We start from the raw sequence: 23,908 nt of genomic DNA, 5'->3' as shown, positions 1-23,908 counted from the left end.
TCTATCTATCTATCTATCTATCTATCTATCTATCTATCTATCTATCTCTATCTGCCTACCTACCTACCTATCCATCTCTCTCTATATATATACAGAGAGGAAATGTGTATGACCACACATCTCCATTGATGGACTCCTAAGGTTGATTCCACACCATTTTATGTGTGTGGTGCTTTAGTGCCCATGGAAATGCTGCTGTCTCTGCCACATGCCAATTTAAGTTCCTTTGATTGGCTTTGTATGCAGGAGTGAGATCTCTGGGTCATATGGTGGTTTGTTTTTGAGTTTTTTGAGGAACCTCATTTCTCCCTAAATGGCTGACCTGATGCACATTTTCATCAATAGCTTATAAGGCTCCCTGTTGCAACGTATTTTTGCCAGTTACCCATTGGAAGGACCCTGCTGTTAGGTACTGTGTTCCAGTTCATATGATAGGAACGCGCTGTTTAATGCAATCAAGCATCCTTGACGTGCCTAATTTTAACCAGTTATGTACGCCCTATTCTTGGAGGTCCCTCCACCCACTCCCCAAGGGATATATAGCCTTTGTTCTCTGGAATTAAAGTGGAACTAGCTCCCTGAAGTGGTTCCCGGGTGTTTGATCTTTGTCTTGCTTGTGTTCACGGCCTTCTAAGCTCTGCCCCTTGCCTTCTGCTCCTCCTGCCTTCATTGGCTGGTGGCCAACAGCCCCTCTAGGGAGGAGAATTACAGTTATCATTTGTCTATTTGATAACAGCATCCAGCAGTGGGAAGTGTTACGGTGATTTTAATTTTAGTTATTTTATGATTAGAGACATTGTGTTTCATGTCTCTGCTGGCCATTTCTATTCCTTTTTTGAGAAATAGCTGTTCAGACCCTTGGCCCATTTAAAGATATTCTCACTGCAAAAAGTAATAAGCAGGTGAGTGTGTCCAGCATTTGCTGCTTTGTGGGTTCCTTTTTCATTTCCACCCTTTTTCACCCCTTTACCTCTTCCATGTCAACCCCCTAACACTAAATAGGAGAGAAAAAGGATAGAGGAGGAAGGGGGAGTCGTTATCATTAGACTACTTCCTGCCGACTAGGGGCATGGAGTTCCTTGGGGCAAGTTTGTTCTTTGTGGCCAAGTTATCTAATTTCTTCTTTGTACACAACTACTTGACAGAACGCAACCAACAGCATCCAACCACCAACCAGCCACACCTATGGGTCTCTGGCATTTATGTATCCTCTGAAAAGTCCCCAGAATTCCAAGCATCACACACTTGCAGAAACTATCTGCAGCTGGCAAAACCACGCTCCTGCTAGAGCACAAGGGAAATCATAGTTAAAACAGCCCCTTATCCGACACCCGGGATAAAAATGAAAACATATTTCCATAGCATTTCTGCGCTTTTGAAAAGAAACCAAAATTACAAAATTCTCACTACAGGTGAGCTAATGTACAATTCAGTTGATTGGACTTTTGTGTAGAGTAATAAGTAGATCAAAAACATCAGTCACGTTGTACTCCACAAGCAACACAGTTTTCTATAAAAAAAAAAATTAAAATGTAATTACACAAAAATTGGACAAAAGCACAAAACATCCCAGACTGTGCTCTAGAGCCAATGAGAGCCACTCCTGCTGTAGAGTGTGGAAATTTGTGTTTGTAACTTTCCCCAAGTTATTTGGATGAATGTTTCACGGAATTGGGAACACTAGGTCATAACAATGAAAAGGACGATGGAGGAACAAAGAGCCCAAGCTATGAGACCGAGGGCACTGTCTCCTTTGAGGAGCTATGCTGTTTTGGACTGTTCACACTTTATAGGTTTGGGGAAGAGAACAGAAAATCTCCTTGACTATGAAATCTGTGCAAGTGACTCTCAGTCTGTCCTGGTGTTTTCCCGTGCATTCCCCACTGTCCGCAGACACACCAGGGAAAACATTCTCTCACTTCCTGGACTCCTCCAGCCTCTGTGCTCCGTGTCTTTCTTCAGAGCTGTCCTGGGAGTGGAAGCTTATAGCAACTTGCCAATGGAAAATGGAATTAATTAGCGATGAGACCGTCTTGAAAAATAAATGACGTAATGTGTTCCAAAGATAAAAGAAGTGCCTATGAGATGGTAAAGGCACCACAGTGTTCTTTGTGGAGCTGAGAGCCGAGGGTTGACTGGAGAGATTCTGAGTTGGCTATATCAGGACAGCATGGCTTGAAGCTGGGGTGTTTGATGTATACTCAAGAGAATAGGCAACCCAAAAGATTAGGGCTGCCAGAGCTGAGGAGAAAGTGAAAGGCAGCCAGTTGAGGAAGCAATTGTGTATGTCTGCTTGGTGCTCGGCTGATGTCTTGATAACTTAGTCACCTTCGTGATTTGTTCATAGTCTTCTGTGCTCCCAGGTCGCTGGTTATAGAAGGGAGGACATGAGAAGAGAAGCAAAATGTCAGTCTCTAAATCCCTCAACCATCTCTCTACCCAGACAGCTGCATGTTGTTAACTAACTGGTCAAACAAAAGATTTATGTGTGTGTATGCGTATACATGTATGTGCACATGTGTGCAGGGGTCTGAAGAGGCCAGAAGTCCTTGGATTTGGTTACAGGCCGTTGTGAGCACCCAGTGTGGGTGCTGGGAATCAGATGTTCTTACCTGCCGCGCTGTCTTTCCAGTCTCAATAGCTAGCTTATTATTATTTAGAATGAAAGACAATGTTTTTTTATGACTTTTTCATACACATCACCATTCCTTGCTGGTATCGCTCCTCTCAACTACCCTTCCACTTCTCCTGCCCACCTCTCGCTGGTTCCTTTTCTCACCTCTGAGCACTCCTTTGGCTTTCATGTTACATGTGTGTGTATTATATATATTATGTATATAATCTAGATTTCACATGTGAGAGAAAACATACGATATTTTGACTCCCTCATTATCCTCATTTCCACTCCCTTCAAACCCTTCTTTGCCCCACAGATTCTCCTTTTACCTTCATCTCTCTCTTTCATGCACACACACACACACACACACACACGAGAGAGAGAGAGAGACACACACACACACACACACACACAGACAGAGACAGAGAGAGAACATACCATATTTTATGTTTGCATTTCTGAGCCTGGCTTATAGTGATCTGTTCACCTCTTTCACCTCTTTTCTGATAAGTGACACAGTTTCCAGTCACCTGCTGATGACCTACCTAGCTATTATTAACTACTTTTCAGTGATGTCTTTCATTAATTCTTTTTCATCTTTGGCATATTAGATTAGAACACAGTCTAATAGGTTTCTTAAAAAGCGTAATGGAGATAAAATTCTCATTCCATGTAACTTACCAGTTGAACACTTATATATCACTTCTTGTCTCTACAGATTGTACAGCCATCATCACAATCAATTTTAGGAGACTTTTGTCACCATGAACCCTTTTTGCCATCATCTTCCAGCATTTCTGTCTCCCCTCAGCTCTATAAATTTATCTATGATGAGCATTTCATATAAACGGAATCCTAGGCTTTGTTTTGTGACAGGCTTTCTTGTAGCCTAATGTTCACAATGTTTATGCACATGGAAGGGGGTAGGACACCAATCCTGTCTTTGCAAAATAACGTGCTGGCTGAGTGGTAGACTCTGGAGCCAGACTGCCTGTGTTCAGATCCTGCCCTGCCCACATGCTCTACTGTTGGAGCTGAAGGAAATTACTTTACCTTCTTGGATTTGGTCTCCTCACTAGAAAATAGGTAAGAAATCTATAGTTTATTTTCAGGGTGCTCATGAGAACCAAATAAGAGCATGGCTGTAAAACTCTTGGCCAGTTGCCCAACCTCCAATAGACCTGCAATAAGGCTGGCAATGACAGTCATTAATTATTTAAAGAGCTGTAAGCCCAAAAGACATATGAATGACCGTAGAACACTGTGACCTCGTTGGAGGACTGTGTTGAAAGGCCATGCAGCAGCTGCCCTCCGTTCTGCATGGGAGGGAGGTTTTGTTTTGTTTTTGGTTGCAACTAGAGCCTGTATCCATACCCAGGTTACTGTTGATGTTTGGAAAACTGCTCTCCCCCTTCAAAGATTTTGAAATCCATCACTTTAGGAAAATTGAAACCTGTATAATTTCCTAATTATTCAAACAAGTTTGCTTGGGATATTTATACCATTGCTTTAAGTTCTGTGCAACGTGTGGAAATGACTTTTGACCTAGAACATAAAGGTCGGCACAGAATTTATCAGGCAGAGAGAATGTTACATTCGCTGACTTACATCAAAGTGTGTACACTTAGGTGCTGTCTAGTGTGACCTTTTGGGGGCTTCCTTCTTGAGGTTAGAGTTTCCCTGAGTGCGCTGCCCTGACTTATGAAGTGGAAAGCCTGCCTCCATCCCTGCTGGTCTTCCATCTCCTCCTCATTAGTTACAGTCGGCATCTGTTCGCATTCTAGGAGCCATCTTACACATTTTAAATGCATATTTCACTGCTTAAATGTATACTTGTTACCCCTTTCACAAGGCAAATATTTTGAACTTTTTTTTTCAACACCAAGAATAGGACCCTGAACCTACCTCTTGGGATTGGCAGGGGTTTTACCACTGCAACACGTTCTCAGAACTGGAAAAATCTTTTTTAATAGAATTATAAAATAAAGCATACACGTTAAGAGCAAGGCTCAAAAACATGCGATTTTATTTGTAATTTCATTTTAATTGCAGTGTTTTCTGCAAGCAATGCAAACATGGAGGGGCCAAGCCAATGAATCCTCAAACAGCACTGCCGAGCTTCCAGGGTTATCATGCTTTGTTGCCCTCCTTCATTTGTAATCTGTTTTATTTTTATGTGTTTTTTTGGGGGTGGGGCTGTAATATTTTAAAGGCCTTAGTATTTTTCTCTCCCACATAGACACCCTTGCCTTATTAAAGAGGCATAGAATTTCCAGTATGTAGGCATTTCATATTTTACTCACCTTCCCCTTGATCAGGATGAATATTTCCAGAATCTTGGGATTATTTTTCCATGCCACAGCATACCTTCAGTTTTATGTGATTACATTGGTTTGAGGTGCTCATTCTCTTGATACTCACAGACTGGTAGAATCAATATATATATATATATATTTATTTATTTATATTTGTGTGTGTGTTTTAGATTAATTATTTATTACAATTAATTCACTTTGTATCCCGGCTGTGGCCCCCTTCCTCATCTCCTCCCAATCCCACCTTCCCTCCTTATTTTCTCCCCCTATGCCCCTCCCCTAGTCCCCTGATAAGGGGACCTCCTCCCCTTCTATGTGACCCTAGCCTATCAGGTCTCATCAGGACTGGCTTCTAACAGATGCCTGTTACTCCAGAGTAGGCTCACATATTTGGTTTCTGTGCATCCTGACTGCTAGGTGGGTTTGTTCCGGTCTTTAGTTTACACAGTGACTGTAGACTGGGCACTCATTTGCAGAAGGCTCTGGAGATGTGAGGAAAGAAAGTCCTGTCATCAGCAAATACTAGGCTCACGTGTGAACGGTAGAAAGTCTGGCTGGAGCCTGTAGAAGTTAGCTTTCTCTCGTGTAAATCCATCTGTCGATGGTCCAGCCTGGGACCGGCCCTCCATGTGTGAGAACTTCAGCCTGGCGTCTTCTGTTCTCAGAGTCTATGGTACACGTGGTTGGCACTAGCTCTGGCCATTGAGCCTGCATCCCATCCGTGAGAAAGGAAAACAACCTAAGACAGCCACCCCCTGCTTTTAGGATTCTTCTGCATTTACATTTCAAGGCCAGCGGCTGAGGTATGCCTGAGATGTTGTCTTTATCCTGGTAGCTGTGAACTCAGCTGTAAGCCAGCCTCCTGCTGCTCGAAATCACATGGTATTGAGCCTTTTTAACTTATATGTGTGTTTTATTTTATATATATTTTTTAAATTAAAATTATTAGGTGCCTGAGACGTAACAGTATTCCCAAGGAAAGGATGTGAAACAAAAAAACAGTTGTGAGATTTCTGTAAGATAACCAAGCAATGAAGAGGGAAAACGATAGAAAAAAAAAATTGTGTTTTTTCCACACCTTCCAAATCTTGTATAAAGTTTTAGGACTGTTGTGAACCTTCATGAGGGTGCTGGGAATTGAACACTGGTCCTCTGCAAGAACAGCCATCACCTACTAATCACAAAGCATCTCTTCAGCCTTCATGTATCTAGGCCATACTATTGCTTTCCCCACGTGTAGGTTTGATTGTGTTTAGTTTAAAGGCACTGAAGCGAATGGCTTTTCACATGCAATTTTAAAATGTTCCTGGAATTGTTTTTTGAACAGAGGAATAAATGGCCCACGGCCCAGTATTCCTGCGGAATGGTGCTTTATGAAGACAGCCCGAAAGTGTGAGAGCATGTAATCTAATAAGGTGCCTGACTTGCAAATTTAACTGTATCACTGGTCATAGAAACAGCAGTACCAGGCTGGCTAAACACTGCAGATCTTAAGTGCTTAAGAACAAAAAGGGTTTTGGATTAGGGATTTTTTTTTCTGATTTAGGAATATTTACATGAATAATGAGATCTTGGGAACGGGTCTAAGTACAAAGTCTGCCAGTTTATATACATTGTATAAGGACAGCCTAAAGATAATTTCATAAACCTACATTCTGACTGTAACCTTTCACAGGAGTTCATGTATTAAATTCTTTACTTGTGACATGTTCTCTCTCAAAAAGTTTCAGGTTTTAGAGCATTTGAAACTTTGGAGTAGGAACAGTCTACCTGTCTTAGTCAGGCTTCTATTGCTGTGATAAGACACGGTGAGCAAGGCAACACTGTAAAAGAAAGCATTTAGCTGGGGAGCTTGCTTACAGTTTTAAAAATTCAGTCCATTATCATCATAGCAGGGAACATGATGACAAGCACGGCACTAGAGCATCCACAGGGAGGGAGGGAGGAAGGGAAGGGGAGAGGGAGGTTGAGAGAGAGAGTGTGTGTGTGTGTGTGTGTGAGAGAGAGAGAGAGAGAGAGGAAGGGGGAGAGAGAGACTAGGTCTGGTGTGGGCATTTGAAACTTCCCAGTGACACACTTCCTCCAACAAAGCCACACCCACTCCAACAAGGTCACACCTCCTAATAATGCCACTCCCTGTTATTATTATTAGTTTTTTAAATAAAACTGTGTTTGTTTCTCAGTTTCTCTCTTAACCTGGCCACCACACAAATAAGCTTCACATCACAATAACTGAGCAGTTATTTCTCTATTCTCAACCCTCTAAATTAATCTGCTTCCCACCCGTGTACATCCCAGAGATACCTGCACTTTGTAGCTTTTTTTTTTTCCTCCAGCTCCTCTCTTGATGTCACCCATGGCTCAATCCCCTACTTCTTCCTCTTCTTCCTCCTCCCCTGGCTGGCAGTAAGTCCAGCCCTATTCTCTCCCCTGCTCAGCAATGGCTGTAAGCTGCCTTACTGGCATACTAGGGGACCATTGGGGAGCAGAATTTATACATTAAGAGAGGAGATTCTTAGAACAAGGACTGCAATCAGATATGGGGAATACAGAAACCACCATTAGAACTGCACAGTAACCTCCACCTACAACTCCAGAAGAGCCTATGGGAGCCATTTTCATTCAAACCATCACAGTGAGAGAGTGCAAACCCATCCAGGCCTCTGGGTGCCATCTTACAGGGACAGAAGGACTTGGGAAAAGGTGAAATCAGTGACCTTAGAATGCTAGCGATGAGTTTCTTCTGTAGTTACAAGGAAACAAAGTGAGTGAGTGAGGACACCTGTACAACCTGATTTGTTTGTGTGGCCACTTTGGACATACTCAGCTATAGCCACAGGGCCATGGAGAGAACCACACCAAGACTGGATGGTGTGTGCCAGTGTCTCACAGCCTAGAAGAGAGCGTTAACCACGAGTCAAACTTCTGACTTAAATCATTTTCCCTATGATATTATTCTGCTTTCATGAGTGTGATGGCCAAAGAGATACATCTAGTACCATTTGGCCAATGGTTTACGGGGCAGAGAGGCACATGGAAGAGCCTCCATATGTAGGAGAGGTGGAGTGGGAGGCTCAGCACATTCTCTGTGCATTTGGGAGGGGGTGCTGTCATACTAACCTGCTGCCTAGAGATGTTGGGGGAATGCCTATAGAACTTTCCCTGACCTAGACATGCCCCACGGCCCCCACCTTCATCCCCGGGCCTCTCCACCCTCTGTAGTTTTGTGCAACATTCTGTCTTTATTTGGAACACTTTTCTCTAGAAGGTATCCCGTGGTCATGGTTTGGGTTTCTCCAGAGTTTGCACGTTGATTCTTTTAATAAAAAACTATGTCCTCTGTGATTTACACCCCAAAGGCCCGTGTTAACGGTGTTTGGAGATGGAATCATTGTGGGGTGGTTGGGGTATGAGGATCTCTGCTTTTGTGGGTGGGCTAGTCCACTCAGGGATTAATGGGTTAAAGGGATATCAAGTAGGTAGGTGTGCACTGTGAACTGGCCTCGTCACTGCCCTTGGAGTCACGAGACACCAGTGATAAGGCTAGTTCATGGTCCTTCTTACAACCAATAGAAGCGTGTCACTAGTGAAGCCACATATACAGCGTCTGACTTGTGAGGAGTTTACGGCCCACAGAGGAAGGAAAAATGTATCTTCCTGGAGCCAGCAGTCAAAAGCCAGGCAAGCCGAGTGGGAGGCAAATAACTCAGGCTATAGATTTTCTTTTCTTGGAGTCTTGCCAGGAGTAGCACAGACATGGAACAGATGGATATCATGGCCTCCCAAAGCACCGTGTGCATGGGAAGGTGCCTCTCTAGCCTCTCCAGTGTCTGTCTGCCTCTAGGCTGTGGGCCATTTCACACAATCCATATCTATTTAGATATCTGGACCAGACACAAACCCCTGCGTGTCCTCTTTCTTTTACAGGAGGCTTTTAGATAGAGATTTTTGCACTTTGTGGGAATCCTACAACAGATACCTGTCCATCTGTTGCACTTCCAACCCAAGCTCTGTCAGACCTTTGAACACAGAGGTTCACTGCCTCCAGCCTTGCTGCCTCAATACAAATCCCACCTCTTTGTACTGACAGAAGAGTTTTCCACATCCCCCTCCCCCACTCAACACTGAGCCTCCCTGTACCCCTTCCACGCTCATCTCTTCACACACTCCTTCCCTTATTGGAACATCTTCCCCCAGCATGAAAAGCAGCTTGTTAGAAACACTGAGTGAGGACCCATGGGACTAAAACATGATGATCCACGGAGAAAGGAGTTCAGCTGGCCCAGGAACTGCCGAATGAGAAGGCACTGAAAAGGGCTGGAGTCCAGAGGGAGGTGAGAGTCCACACAGGCAAGCCAAACAACAGTGAGGGGGCTGCATGGGCTTTCACCCAGAGAAGCCAGTGATGGAGAACGCTGACGGTTCTGAGGAAGGCCAGGTACCTGCTTTGAGGACAGATCAAGCACTTGAGCCTCACAAGGGCAGCTTTCGATTTCTTCCGGACAAGGGGAGGGAAGGCCGGAGAGAAGAGGGAAGGGATGAAAAAAAAAAAAAAAAAAAAAAAAAGGTCCCAACAGGAAACATTTAGTGGATTTGTGACGAGGATTAGGGAGTAACTGCAGAACAGTCCAGTCTGTCTCCTAAGTGCTGCCCAAAGTCTTTGAAAACAGAATTTCTCTGTCCAGTTTCTCTCAAAGTACTTAGTTAAGGTAGCCAGCTCTTTGGTTCCTCTCCAGGTCTGTAAGCCAGACTATTGGGGAGAGGACCCAGCCATATGCATCCTTACTGGCTTTCTAGTTGATCCTGGCACAAAGGAAGTAGACTCCTGGACTCACTTATCTTCAGAACTGGTCAGGTCTGGTTCCGAGTAGCCAGTGAGATAAAAGCTGGAAGTGAGATAAAAGCTACTGTCTTCTTCATTCTGAGTCTGAACATTCTACATGAGGTCATTGACACGGAATGCCTGGTCCTGGACTTTCTGTCTAGGGCAGGGATGGTTATCATAACACTCACCTTTAGTAACTTTGCCTGTAGTCAGACATCTCATCAGGGATTCCTGATGAGAAGAGTAAGGACAGAATATTCAGGGCAGGGAGACATGGCAACTGCTGATGTCACAATGCCTCTACTCACCTTGGATCCCTGGCTCCTGGGTCACCTCAGGGCAGCAGCAAGATCATGGATGGCTGCAACAGACAGAGGACAACAGGAGATCCGGGACCCAGAGTTCAGGGGACTACAGGAGACCAAGAGTAATCCCTGGGCCAGGAAGCAGCCAAGATATCCCAAGAAGGATGTGGAATTCCAGAAGCTGTTCGGGTACCATTGCCCTGACCCCTCCTTCCAAGCCAGACTCTTTCATTGACAAAGAGGGAAGGCTAGGCAAAAAGTCAGAGGCACATACCCAAACTCTAGGGGTCATGTCCTTTTTAGAAGGACAACTTTCCCACTTTGTTAAAGGAGTTCAAGTTCTCAGCACTTCTTATCATCTCCAGTTCATAGTCCACATCACATTGGATGTGGGACTCTACCCAACACACATTTGATGTTTGAAATCTGCCCCTGTGCATTAGCGGTCTCCTCCTGCACGTAGGTGTAGGGGTGTCAGATACCCTAGAACTAGAGTTACAGACAGTTGTGAGCTGCTACGGGGATTCTGGGAATTGAACCTGCGTCCTTTGGAAGAGCAGCCAGTGCTCTTAACAACTGGCCCACCTCTCCAGCTTAAGGTTTATAAAAATGGCCAAATGAAAGCCAGGTCTGGTGGTGCACACCTTTAATCCCAGCACTTGGAGGCAGAGGCAGCAGATCTCTCAGTCTGAAGTCGGCGGCCTGATCTGTATAGGGAGTTCCGAGCCAGTCAGGGATTAGATAACAGACCTCGTCTCAAAATCAAAATATTCACATGGCTGTACTGTACAGTCAGGGTCAACAGCTGCACGTGGACATACGTAGAAAACAAAACAAACACCACAAAAACATGTATGTGTGTGTGCATGGCCTGTGGAGGGATAGAGGTGGGGGCTTCTATCATTTAAAAATATTTCCTTTTCCTACTTATTTTAAAGGTTTTGGCTAGAACACAAAGAAATGGGTTTACAGCTGTGGTTTCGTACACACACATACCTGTATCCATGTCTGTATGTTTATGTTCACATTGGTATCTCATTATATTTTATTGTTATTTGGAAGGGCATATACTATGAAGTCTCCAAAGATGCAGGACTGAGTCCTGAAAAAAACGTAGAGCCCCCAAAATGTCAAAGCAGGCCTAATTCGTGTCTTTATTACTACGTATCTATAAGGCTAGGCATGGTGGTGCAACACTCTGAAGGCTGAGGCAGGAGGATTGCCATAAATTTGAGGCCAGCCTTGGCAATATAGTGAATTCAAGGACAGCCTGAGCTACGGAGTGAGCCTTGAGGCCAGCCTGAGCTACATAGAAGGGAGCCCTTTTCTAATGTCCTGTCCGCCACCCCCCTCCACAGATAAACCATCTATCGAAAAAAAATTAAGAACCAGCCAAACATCTGAGAGTTTCTTCAAAGTAATAATTAATACTCAAGTTGTTTATTTAGGAATAATTGAGAGAAATGACTGAAAAACAATAGTAAATAAAGTTGAAAAAATTAGTGAGAAACCTTTTCGATTAGCAAGGCACCTTAATTTGTAGGTTGACATAGAAAAAAGATGCCCATCCCGCAGAGGAGACCTAGGCTTGGGCTGAATTAAGGCAGGTCTTGCACCCTACTTCAGGGCAGTGTTTATAGAGGTCCAGAGCCTCCAGGTCCCCCAGAGCCAGGCTGACAGCTTCTGTGCACTTGAACTGAGCTGAGTTAGTGTGAGGAGAGTGGGAAGCGTGCGAGGAGCTGGGGAAGCCAGAGCTCTGAGCTCAATTGCAGATGCTGCAGCTTGTCTGGGAAGTGCCCCTAGCTGGCCTGGGACAGACAAGCTTGGCTGCCTCCTCTTTTTTTCCTGCCTGGAGATACAACACAGGGCATTATCCAAGTGCTTAGACCGTTGGTGAGGGCTAATCCTCCTGCTCTAGGATCCAGGCTGGGCAGGAAGAGGCCTTTCTTCCTAAATACAGAGCACTCTGTGGGTCCTGTTAGACCTGCCTTTCCCCGTGACTGATTCTGAGACCTTCACTTCCTTCTGTGCCATCAGCATCTGGGGTTGTGGCCTGGGGTTCCCACCTCAACTTCTCCTGGCAAATGTGTATGTGTGTGTGTATCAGTGTGTGTCTGAATATGGGAGTTCTGTGCCTGTCTCTATGTGTGCAAATGTCTGGTGTGTGTTGGGGTCTGTCTGTCTGTATTTCTGTTTTCTGTATCTGTGTGTATGTTGCACATTCTGGTGTTTGTCTGTGTTTCTGTGTATCAGGCTGTTGGTGTATATGGTGGTATGTCTGTGTGTGCCCATCTGCACTTTTCCAAAATGGCTCTGAAGAGCACAGGCTGGGCAAGGGCTTCCCCACTGAGCCAAATCCTCCACTCTTTACCTTCTGTTTGCAACAGTCTCGGTAAGTTGGGCAGCTGTCCTTAAACTCATACTTGTAGTTCCCTTGGCCTTGAACTTGTAATCCTCCTCCTCCGGCCTCTAGACCTGTGCCTGGGGCCAAAGCTTGGCTCCCATCAACATTTCCCAGGGCCCTCAACAGCTGTGCTCTCTGTTTAAGTAGCAGTAGGCTGTCAGCAGTGGGTATAGCCATGAACTGGCAGGTTTGGGACAGAGAATAGGGTAAAGAAATGGAAAGAAAGCTCGGAATCAAGAGACTGTTTTAGAGGAGGTATCTGGGGATGTCTGAGTAGAAAGGGTGTTAGGTTAGTGGAGAAGGATGGAGATGTTGCTGAGAAAAGCAGAGGGGAGGGATCTTGAAGAAGGGATCTTAGGAGGGATCTTAAAGACCTGGGTCAAGAGTGCAGGGAAAGGACATAGAAAATGGATTCTGGTAGCTCCTCCTCTACCCAGGATCTGTTCTTCAGCCAGGGATGACATTCAGGATAACTCCCATAATCCCAACAGCATAGGAAGGAACAAACTGCGCAGAAAAGTCACCAGTACTTCAGGAGGCGAACAGCATAGAGCACACATGTATGGATGTTCATTTTCTTCTGGGTACCAAGGGCCAAGCTCAGTCCAGTGGGTGGCCACTACCTTTGAAAGGCTCAAGATCTAATTGGGATGCAGAGGAATTCACCCTCTTAAACTTGTAGGCTTGCCTAGCCTGGGACCTTCATCTTCCTTCCCCTCATTCCATCTCCACTTTACCCCTATCACCAAGCTCACAGGGCATGTCATTAGAAAAGACTATGACCAGAGAGGACAGTGTCTTGCCTACAGAGCTGGTAAATGCTAGACTCGGGGCTTGAACCCAGAATCATCTGACTTAACTAAAGTCCCAGTAGGGAGCTTCTATGTCATGTCCAGATATATCCTGTGCTTTGCTTGACCTCTGACCCTGGTGTGTTCAAGCTTCAAATATGGCTTGGTTTGTTCCTCTTCCAACTGTTTTACTCATGTATTAGCTGATCAAGCCTGCCAGCCTTGCAACTCAGCTTAGGCTTTCTTCTGGCTACCACCCCTAGCTAGACAGACACCGGCCTTTCTGATGCTTCCCAGCCCTCGTTGTCCTCAGGCTACCCACAGGTCCCCTATGACAGAACAGCTTAGGGGGAGGACACAGCACAAGTGGTGAGGAGGTGTTTCAAGGCAGGATGGGCTGTAGTCACTGGTGGCAGGGGAGGGCACCGTGGAGGAGGCACCTGGAGAGCTTTGAGGCCAGGGCTGTGCGGAATGCACTGGGAAGTCACTGAGCAGGGAGAAAACCAAGGCCAAGTTTTAGCCAGGGCCTGGTTGAAGCCAGACAGCAGGAATGCACAGCTGGCCAGGCCCGTACTTGCAAAATATTTGCCTCCTTAGATTCAGTTTTCATTGTTGATTTCTAAAATAAATGTTTGCTTTAACCTTTGTAATTGTAAAGTTTTTTTGTTTTGTTTTGTTTTGTTTTTTTGACCGTGGAAAAGAATGACTTTGTTCAAAGTTTAGAAATGTGCTCTGGGTCTGGAGCCCCTTCTACGGCAGTGGCTCCTGGTCTGCGTCCTTGGGTTGGTGAAGCCGCCTGTGGTCCATCGGAAGTCTTTGTAGTCATGCCCACAAAGGACCATTCTTCAGCCTGGACAGTATGTGTGTGTTAATGGCCATTCCAGGACCTCTGAGTGATGCTAATGAGGCTAGCCAAGCTCTCTGACTTCTACCCCCAACCCTGTAACCCTGTCCTGAAGCTCTGCAGTGGCTTTTGCATGGGTCCCACATATCAGTTGCTTTTCTATACAGTATTCCATTTCTCTCCTGTTAGCAATTTTTTGTTTTCTTCTGTTCTCTCCCAGTCTTTCCCCCTTCTCTGCATTTTAAATATGTTTGCTAGCCTTGTTGAAGTCACTGATTCCATTTGTAGATTATTCTGTATTTCCACATAGATGATCATGGCTAGTGTTCCAGAGGACCCGAGTTTGGTTTCCAGCACCAGTGGCTCTCAATTGTTAACTCCAACTCCAGGGGCTCTGATACCCTTTTCTGTCTCTGTGGGTACCTACACAGAGCCGCACTTCAGAATCAGATTCTCCTGGGTTTGAATTTTAATCTTATCATTTACTAAATGTACCACTTGGAGGGAGTGACTTGTTTTCTTCTAAAGCCCATTTCTCTGTGATTTATAGTGAAATCTCAATGAGATGAGGGCCTAGGGCCTCATCAGTGTTTGGATTTTCCTATTCATCAACTACATTTTACTCTATTGCCTTCAGCTCTGGCTCATGGCCTCTCATAGTCTAACAACACTCTCCACAAATGACCTGCCATCAGCTTCAGTGGTCCTGGGATTTCTTGACAGATCTGTGGCTGTTAGCATCCATGCCCTTGGGTACCACTTATGCTTGGGTTATACCACTTAGTCCTTCTGCAAGCTTCTTTTCATCCCTCATGTCCCCAAAACATTTGTTTATGACCTCTACCATACTCATTCTATGAGAAGAAGAGATAGGACAGACTTTGGTTTCTACTCTCCTGAGACTCCAGGTTCATACAGAATGGCTGCTCACGACGGGTTGCTGCCGGGTTACTCCATAATGTCTAACCTGTAGATTAGCACCCTGCCTTTAAACCTGCCTTTCCCTTGTTGGAAAGTAGCTTTTCAGTGACTGCCCTTCCAGCCTGAGGCCTCTGTTAGTCTGAAGTTATGATTGCATTGACTTTTAATTAGACCCCAGAACACTTCCACAGATGCTGTGGAGACTTCCAAGATCTCAGGGGCCCTAAGAGAAACTTATTTCTTATTCTCAAATTCAGCTCGGTGCTCTGTGATAGATTGCCATGAGGTGACTTGGAAATCCAGGTGCCTTCTATTTTTGTGGTTTCTGTGATCTTTTGGGGACCTTGGATTCCTTTGTTTCTAAACTATGAATGAAAAAGAAACACACTGAAGGCTAAAGATTTTACTGAGACAAGTTTGCAGATAAGGAAAACCCAGACACAAAATCTATATCTAGCTAAAAGGAAAGGAGGAAGGGACATGTTGGGAACCGGCTCTTAGCTTTCCCAGAAAGATACTGGTGGATTTCAGTAGGCAGATACTGCTCTGTGGTGGATAGACAGCCATAGGTATCAGCTAAAAAAAAAAAAAAAAGTAAAGAGAGCTGATAATGCAAGTACCTACTTCAGCAATCTACACGATGCCTGCAAGACACAGAATTCTTGAGTGTGAATGCTCTAGGCCAGTGGTTTTCAACCTGTGGGGTGCGACCCCTTAGGGGGATCGAACGGTCCTTTCACAGTGGTCGCCTATCAGATGCCCCACATATCAGATATTTACATTATGACTCGTGACAGTGGCGAAAGTACAGTTAGGAAGCAGCCACAAAACCAATTTTATGGTTGGGGGTCATCACAGCATGAGTAACTGTGATGAACTGTGAGGACCGTGGCATCAGGAAGGTTGAGAACCACTGTTCTAGGCAAAAGAAACAGACAGCACAGAAGTCTATGTCCAATAACATAAGAGCCATCACAGTTGATTTTCACTTTTTTTTTATTAATTACAATTTATTCACTTTGTAGCCAAGCTGTAGCCCCTTCCCTCATCCCCTCTCAATCTGACTCTCCCTCCCTTTTCTCCTCCTATGCCCCTCCCCTGGTCCATTAATATGGGAGGTCCTCCTCCCCTTCCATCTGACCCTAGCCTATCAGGTCTCATCAGGACTAGCTGCATTGTCTTCCTCTGTGGCCTGGTAAGGCTGCTCCCCCCTCAGGGGGAGGTGATCAGCAGGATATTGAAGCAGATGCTGAGACTCATAGCCAAATTTTGGGCAGAGTGAAGGGAATCTTTTAAAAGAAGGGGGAGATAGAAAGACCTGGAAGGGACAGGAGCACACAAGGAGGCAACAGAACCAAAATATCTGGGTTCCAGGGTCTTTTCTGAGACTGATACTCCAACCAAGGACCATGCATGGAGATAAGCTAGAACCCCTGCACAGATGTAGCCCATGACAGCTTAGTGCCCAAGAGGGTTCCCTAGTAAGGGGAACAGGAGCTGTCTCTGACATGGACTCAGTGGCTGGCTTTCACTTCGTACACAGCCCTCTCCCTCGGCACAGATGTGTCCTGTGGGTTAGCTGTCATTTTGAAGTTACTGCTGTCTTTTTCTTCAGATTTTCCTCATGGTTTTTTTCTTCCTTTATCTCAGTCATGCCTGTTCATTATTCAAAAGTAAACTGGATGCCACAAAAGTCCCCTCTGTGTCTCTTCTTGATGCTGTCTCCTCATGTCATCTGAGCAAATGGCACCTTGATATTGGGAGCTGTGCTCAGTATCTTGCTGTGCTCAGTATCTTACTGTGCTCAGTGAGAGAAAATGTTGTGTTTTAGGGGTCCTCAAGGACTTAGATCAATGACACTGGTTTTCACTTGGAGACTTGTTAGAGATGCAAATTCTCGGCCCTTACCCCACATCTATTGAATCAGGGATTTGGGGGAAGGGACCCAGCAGCCTGTTTCCTTGTAGGTGTCCTGGGAACCAGACCACTGGTCATGTTTGTCTCTGAGACTGGCCAGGTCTGTTCCAGAACATCTGTTAAAATGGAATAAACATAAGTGTCTGCCCAGAAGTCTTTTTAGCATCTTTGGCTGTGAGGAACCAGTCCTCTATGTGCTCATGATACCTTGTGTTTACTTTTTGCCTCGCCTCCCACAGTGAAATTGTGTACAGTGACCTCCTGAAGAGTGCATATTCTGTGGTACTTACCTTTCCACTTCTGTACCTCACAGGGGCAAGGTGAATAGAGAATGTTCATGTGGTCTTAGGTTCTGGAAAGACAGATGAATCTCTTGCTCCCGAAGAATTTAAGTTCTAAAGGAGGGGACAGGAAATACATTAAAAACAAGTGCACGGAGGAGCTAGGGAGGTGCTTAGCCGTGAGGAGCACTTGCTGTTCTTCCAGAGGACCCAAGTTTGGTTTTCAGTACTAGTGTCTGCTGGTGTCTCCAGGGGGATCTGATGCCCTCTTCTGGCCTCTGTGGGTACCTGCATCCATGTGGCATGCACTCACAGACTCAAACGTGAATAAATAAAAAAATAAAACAACAAGAAAAAAACCCATCCGAACAGTTTCAGATAGTGATCGTACTATATGACAATAACATGAGGCAGCAGGATTGTGACCCCAATAACCCAGCCAAGTTAAAATCTGCCCGGTAGCCGCGAAATGGTACACGCCTGCAAGCCCAGCGCTGGAGGAGGCTAATTACAGTTATGAATTAGCATCAGAAATAATTGTATGGTTGGGGTCACCAGAACGTGAGGAACTGCGTTAAAGGGTCAAAGCACTAGGAAGCCGGAAACGACTGGTCTAAGAGGAGCTTGCTGCAAGCCAGTGCACCCCGCCTGTTTTACTATGCAGGGTGAAGAAAAGCTTTCTGCTTCCTTTCCAGAATAAAGTCTGACCGAACTTTACAGGTTGACTGAACTGAGGGGGAAAATGTCTAAAGCTCAGTGAAGAGTTTCCAAGGGTGGCATAGTTTGACACAGCTATTCTGGTTCCTGGAGCATCTAGACAGCTCAGTCCTGTAACCTCCCCACATAGACCGTCCTGCATGTTCATTTACAAAGCTCTCAAGCCAGTATACAGAGTGGTGGGTTTCATGATGACATTTAACATTTTGAATTGATGCATAATTACATCACTTCTTCGCTTTCTTTTACTGTCCCCAGCCCCTCCCATGGGACCTCCGTCAGTCTAGTCCCTCCAGGGTCTTCAATCCCTCCCAAGTCTACCCTCTCGCCCTCTCAAACTGATCTCAAATTAACTTTCATTATTATCATATATATACATAAATATATACACGCTGAGTCCCTCGGTGCAGCTTGTGCGCATATGATTGCAGGGCTGACTGCTTGATACTGGATAACCAATCAGGGGCTTTTAGGTTTATAAAGTCCTACTTTTCAGTGTTGGCCTTAATTCTTGGGCCAGTCATGTCCTCCTCAGAAAGTTCTTTCCTGTATGGTGTAGGTTACTGCCTGTGTTCCTTTTGGCAGTTTTAGAACCTCAGCTTTCAAATTGCGGTCTTTGGTCTACTTGGAATTAATTTCTGTGCAGCGTTACAGATAAAGGTCCAGTTTCATTCTTCTGTAAGTGGCCATCATTTTCCCAGCACCATGTGTTGAAGATGCTGTCTTTTTTCCAGTGTGTGTTTTTGGCATCTTTGCCAAATATCAGATGGCTGCAGGTATGTGTACTGCGTTTGTTTGGATATTCTGTTTTGTCTCATTGGCACATGCGTCTATTTTTAATTTTTTTTTTATTTTTGTGTGTTATCAACACCATGTTGTTTTATTATTGCAGCTCTATAATATACCTTAAAATCTAGAATGGTAACTCCTTCAGCGTTATTCTTTTTGCTCAGGATTGCTTTGACCATCTATGGTATTTTCCAGTTTTATATAAATTTAAGGTTTTTTTTTTCCCATTTCTGTGAAGAATGTCATGAAGATTTGGATTGAGATTGCATTGAATATATAACTTGCTTTTGGTAGGATAGTCATTTTCACAATATTAAATCTACTAACCCATGAGCATGGTAGGTCTTTCAGTGTTTTAGTGCCTTCCTTAATCTCTTCCAGAAAATTGAAGTTTTCATTGTAGAGTTTTTTCACCTCCTTGGTTAGTTTTATTCAATATATTTGGGTTTTGACAAATTGTGTTTGAGTCTGTAAATGAAAGCATGTCCATTCCATGATGTTTTCACTCAGCTTGTACATTGTTGGTGTATAGAAAGGCTACTGATTTTTTTTTTTTTTTTTTTTGTGGCTGCTGTTTCTCTTAGGGTTACTCTGTGTAGCCCTGGATGTCCTGGAACTGGCTATATAGATCAGGCTGGACTCAAACTCAAAACGATCACTTTCCTTTGCCTCCTGAGTGCTGGGATTAAAGGCATGGACCACCACACCTGGTTAGCTACTGCTTTTCATAATTTGATCTTTGGGAGGGGGGGGGTTATTTTGAGACAGGATTTCTCTGTGTAGCCCTGGCTGTCCTGGAACTCAGTTGACCAGGTTGGCTATAAGTTGATTCTTATACTGCCATTCTGCTGAAATTAGTAATTATTTCTAGCAGTTTTCTGTTGGAATTTTTGGAATCTCTTTGTATATTAACATCATATGTAAATAGGGATGGTTTGACTTCTTTTCCTATTTTTGTCCCTTTAATTTCTTTCTCTTGCCTTATTGCTCAGTTAGAATTTTACACACTACATTGAAAAGGAGGGAAGACAGTGGACAGCTCTGTCTTATTCCCAATTTTAATCGAATTTCTTTGATTTTTTTTCTCCTTATATAATGATGTTCGCTGCAGGCTTGTTATAAACAGCTTTTATTAGGTTGAGGTATGTTCCCACAAGCCCTACTCTTTCCAGGACGTTTAACATGTGAACATGTTAGATTTTGTCAAAGGCTTTTTGCATATATTAAGATGATCATGTGATTTTTTTTAAGATTTTATTTATTTATTATATAAACAGTATTCTGTCTGCATGTATGCCTGCATGCCAGAAGAGCGTACCAGATCTCATTATAGATGGTTGTGAGGCACCATGTGGTTGCTGGGAATTGAACTCAGGACCTTTGGAAGAAGAGCCAGTGCTCTTAACCTCTGAGCCATCTCTCCAGCCCTAAAGATTTATTTATTATTTATACAACATTTGGCCTGCATTTGTGCCTATACACCAGAAGAGGGCACCAGATCTTGTTCTAGATGTGGTTGCTGGGAATTGAACTCAGGACCTTTGGAAGAACAGCCAGTGCTCTTAACCCCTGAGCCATCTCTTCAGCATATGATGCTGATGTGATTTTTTTATAGTGATGCTGCACTCTACTCTCATTTATCCCCTTCCTTCACCTTGCTGGTTCCCTTCCTCCTTGCAAATAGTCCTCCATTCTGCCTTCAAATTATTACATTCCCCTCCTGCCCCCTTCCTCCTCTCCACCTTCCTTCAAGATCTCATCTATTTTTTTCTTTTTATGGACCCCTTTATGCCTACATGGACTCACACATAGCACACACAAGCATACACTGTATACGTATGTGTGTGTGTTTGTGAACATGCACAAGGGTAAGTGGTGGAGAGAGAGAGAGAGAGAGAGAGAGAGAGAGAGAGTTAAAGGACAATGTCAGTCTTGGCCCTCATCTTCCATGTTGTTTGAGATAGGTTTTTGCTTGCCAGTGTGTACTCCAGGCTAGCTGGCCAAGAACTTGGATTCCCCCATCTTGCTTTAGAAGAGCTGGGATTATAGATGTATGTAACTGCATCCAGCTTTATGTAGGTTCTTGGAATTTGAACTCAGGCCCTCACGAATGGGCAGTGACAGCTGGCTCTGCAGCACTCTCTCCTACCTTAACACTCCTGGGTTTAAATCTAGACGCCACATAATGGGAGAAAAAGTGAGACATTTGTCCTTCTGAGTTTGACTTATTTCACCTGACATAAGGATTTTTTTCAGGTCCATCCATTTTTCTGAGACTGTCATAATTTCATTTTCTATGGCTGAACAGAACCTCACGGTGTATATGTACCACATCGTCATTAGCTACACTAATGTCTGTTGATAGAAATGTGGGTTCCACCTCTCACCTTTGGTCAACAGTGAGCCTGTATGTTGATTTGGATTCTTGGTGTATACACTGAAGTTGTATAGCTGGACTATGCTGTAGCTATACTTTAGAGGTTTTAGAACCCCCACAGTGGCTGTACTGCCTCACACCCCCACTAGCAATGTCTAAGGGGTTCTTTCCCCATGTCTACAGCCCTGCCTGCCATTTGTTTTTCCTGATGTTGGCTATTCTGGCTGAACTTGAAAAGCAGTTTTACATTTCATTTCTCGGGCGCTAAGGATTTTGGGCCACTTTTCCAGGCACTTAAAACTCAGTGTACTCATCTTAAATGTCTGTTCACTTCATGAGTCTGTGTATGGATTGGAAGGATTACGTCTGCTTTTTTTTCTTTTCTTTTCAGCTCTTTCCATATGCTATGGGCCTCCTGCCTGATGTGTAGCTGGCAAAGATTTTTCTCCCATTTACCAGTTCTCGGGATTATTTCCTGTTCTACTGGAGTCCTTTTCAGAAAGTCCTTGTCTATATTCTGAGGTGTCCTAGCTATGTTTTCATCTGGTAAAGTCTTTATTAGTGCCTTTGATCTGTTTTGAGTGTATTTTTACACACATAACTTCTTTCATTCCTCTGTTGGCTAGTCAGTTTCCCCAGCAGAGTATGTTGAAGAGGCTACCCCTAACCGGTACATTTTGGCAGTCAAAAAAATCAGGTGGCTGTAGCTGTGTGGGTGTACTTCTGGGCTGCCCATTGTATTCCGCTGATGTGTCTGTCTGTTTCTATGCCCGTGTCATAGAAACTGCCACCATGGCAGGAGAGTCATGGGATCCACGCTGAAGTGGAGGCAGGTGAATGCTTGTGTTCTCCTCGCCCCCCTTCCTTTCATTCAGCTCCGTGCTGCCTACAGTGGGGTGGGTCTTTCCCCCTCAATGAATATAAGAGGATCCCTCAAGGCATGCTCTGAGCCTCGCCAAATTCAGGTCATCTTCCACAGGTGTGCCAGGGCCTTGTCTCCTAGGCGGTCCTCCATCCTGTCAAGTTAACGACGTTGAGCCTTACACCTCCATGCTGGGGATTCGGTTTTTCCTCCTTTCCTTTCCTCTCTCCCTTCTCTCCACCCCTCTAGTCTTTCCTCTTCCCTGCCCCTCCCTCATTCCTTATGATGAGACAGGGCCTCAATTCCAGAGCTTCCTCTAACTGACAGCCCTCTTGTCTTCATCTCCTCCGTCTCCTCAGGGTTTGAATTTCAACCTGTCATGAAGACTTTCAAAACCCAGCAATGGCCACGTGTTGGACTTTTTTTTTTTTTGCATCCCTCATAAAACATTTCTCACTCAGATTTTTCTCTTCCTCCCGGGGCTGGGGAAAATCTTGCAGCCATTTATGTCAGTCCTGGGCATCTCAGTGTGAGGGCTTTAGGCCGAGGGACACAGTGACACAAATGATTAAACATGAACCGACTTTCTGGAATCCATTTTATAGCCCTTGGATAAAGCAATTCTTTCTTTCCACTTTCCAGAGTCAGCGGAAGTGGGGCAGGGACCTTGGCACAGGGCTTTGGAGAGATGGAATTAGTTAAGGCGCAGGGAAAGGGAAGAGCATGTCGGTGACTCTGTCCTGCCCAGGGAGCGCACACACAGGCCGGCAGGAGACCAGCTCCTTCGTTGCCACAGAGCCTCCTTTCTTCTCCAGGAAAAGTGATTCTTTCACAGCCCTTGGAAGCAAAGGAAGTGGAAAGTCCCACAGCATCCTGAGCCCCTCTCTCCTCACGAGGGCTGTCTGCTTCTCAAGGTCAGGGGCGGAATTTGCCTTTGCAGGCCAGCTATGCAGAGGGTCCCCGGGTTCGAGGCGAGCGCCCCCCTCCTCGAGTGGAGACCGGTGCAGGCAGACCTGGTTTAGCAGGGGCTTTTCTGAGAAGCTGCTGAGCTCAGACCCTGCTGGCTCCACATTCCTGCGTGATGAGGGAGGGATTCCAGTGTTTACTTTGAACAGTGTTTTCCTGTGTCCAAACCCACTACGTGTTAAATTCTTCCAGATTTCTGGCTCCACACTACAGCTCCAGTGGGACAGAAACAGGTTTACGGCCGTTGGCAGAGGCGCGAACGCAGGGTCGGTCTGGACACCTCCTGCATCTAGAATTTCCTCTCCGTGGATGGAAAAGCCAATCAGTGCCACTGTGGGCTCAGCGCCTGGGAGGGGCATGTGGTCTAGATAGCAGCGCGCTCTGCTAGTGCCTTTCACATTTCCCACCCTAGAGGGCAAAAGCCAGCTTGTCGCCTTTGAGCGGCATCCGGGAAGGAGAACAAGAGGGTTTTGAAGGTCCGGGCTGGCAGTGTTTTCTTGGGTAGGGTAAATCCAGAAGGAATGCGTTTGGTGGGATGTTAATACATTCCAGTTTCTTAGGCCTGCTACTGAGTGCGGAGGGGAGGAACACAAGGGTTAGAGATGGAAGAGAAACAGGTGCAGGAGAGCCCAGCTCTTACCGCTGGTATCCAGGGGACACAGAGAGGCACAGTGGTGTAGGGGTAAGAAAGGGCGGGTCCCCATCATAGCTGATTAAGACTGGTGGGGGTGGGAGGAGACATGCGCCTTCTGCGCAGTAAACAGCCTCTTTATTGTGTCTGGGATGATGAACAAGTCAGGGAAAATTCTCATGGGCCCATGAGGATGTGGGCTCCATGGAATCTGTTGTGGAACTCCACACTCCAGGCAGGTGGGTACCTGTTAGCCCAGAGCAGAGCAAGTCCAGGCGGGGCATGTGAGAGGTAGCTCTTTCAAGCCCCCTCTGATCCGGAAGCTGTGCTGTCAAATGATGGAAAC

The 23,908-nt window shown here is 45.1% G+C and overlaps 1 protein-coding gene across 1 annotated transcript in view; it reads left to right on the top strand.

Annotated features, from left to right (window-relative positions):
- Cdrt4 (CMT1A duplicated region transcript 4) overlaps positions 1-23,908 on the top strand; it is a 48,062-nt gene that overhangs the window by 6,582 nt on the left and 17,572 nt on the right. The window contains exon 3 of the mRNA XM_055593995.1: positions 23,124-23,197. Coding sequence (XP_055449970.1) covers positions 23,124-23,197 — 74 coding nt within the window. The remainder of the gene's footprint in view (positions 1-23,123; positions 23,198-23,908) is intronic.

The sequence above is a fragment of the Psammomys obesus genome, unplaced genomic scaffold (genome assembly GCF_907164565.1).
Source record: "Psammomys obesus unplaced genomic scaffold, mPsaObe1.curated_primary_1811, whole genome shotgun sequence".
NCBI classification, from domain to species: Eukaryota; Metazoa; Chordata; class Mammalia; order Rodentia; family Muridae; genus Psammomys; species Psammomys obesus.
Note: the sequence above shows the minus strand (reverse complement) of the source record. Positions and strands in the feature narration are given on the sequence as shown.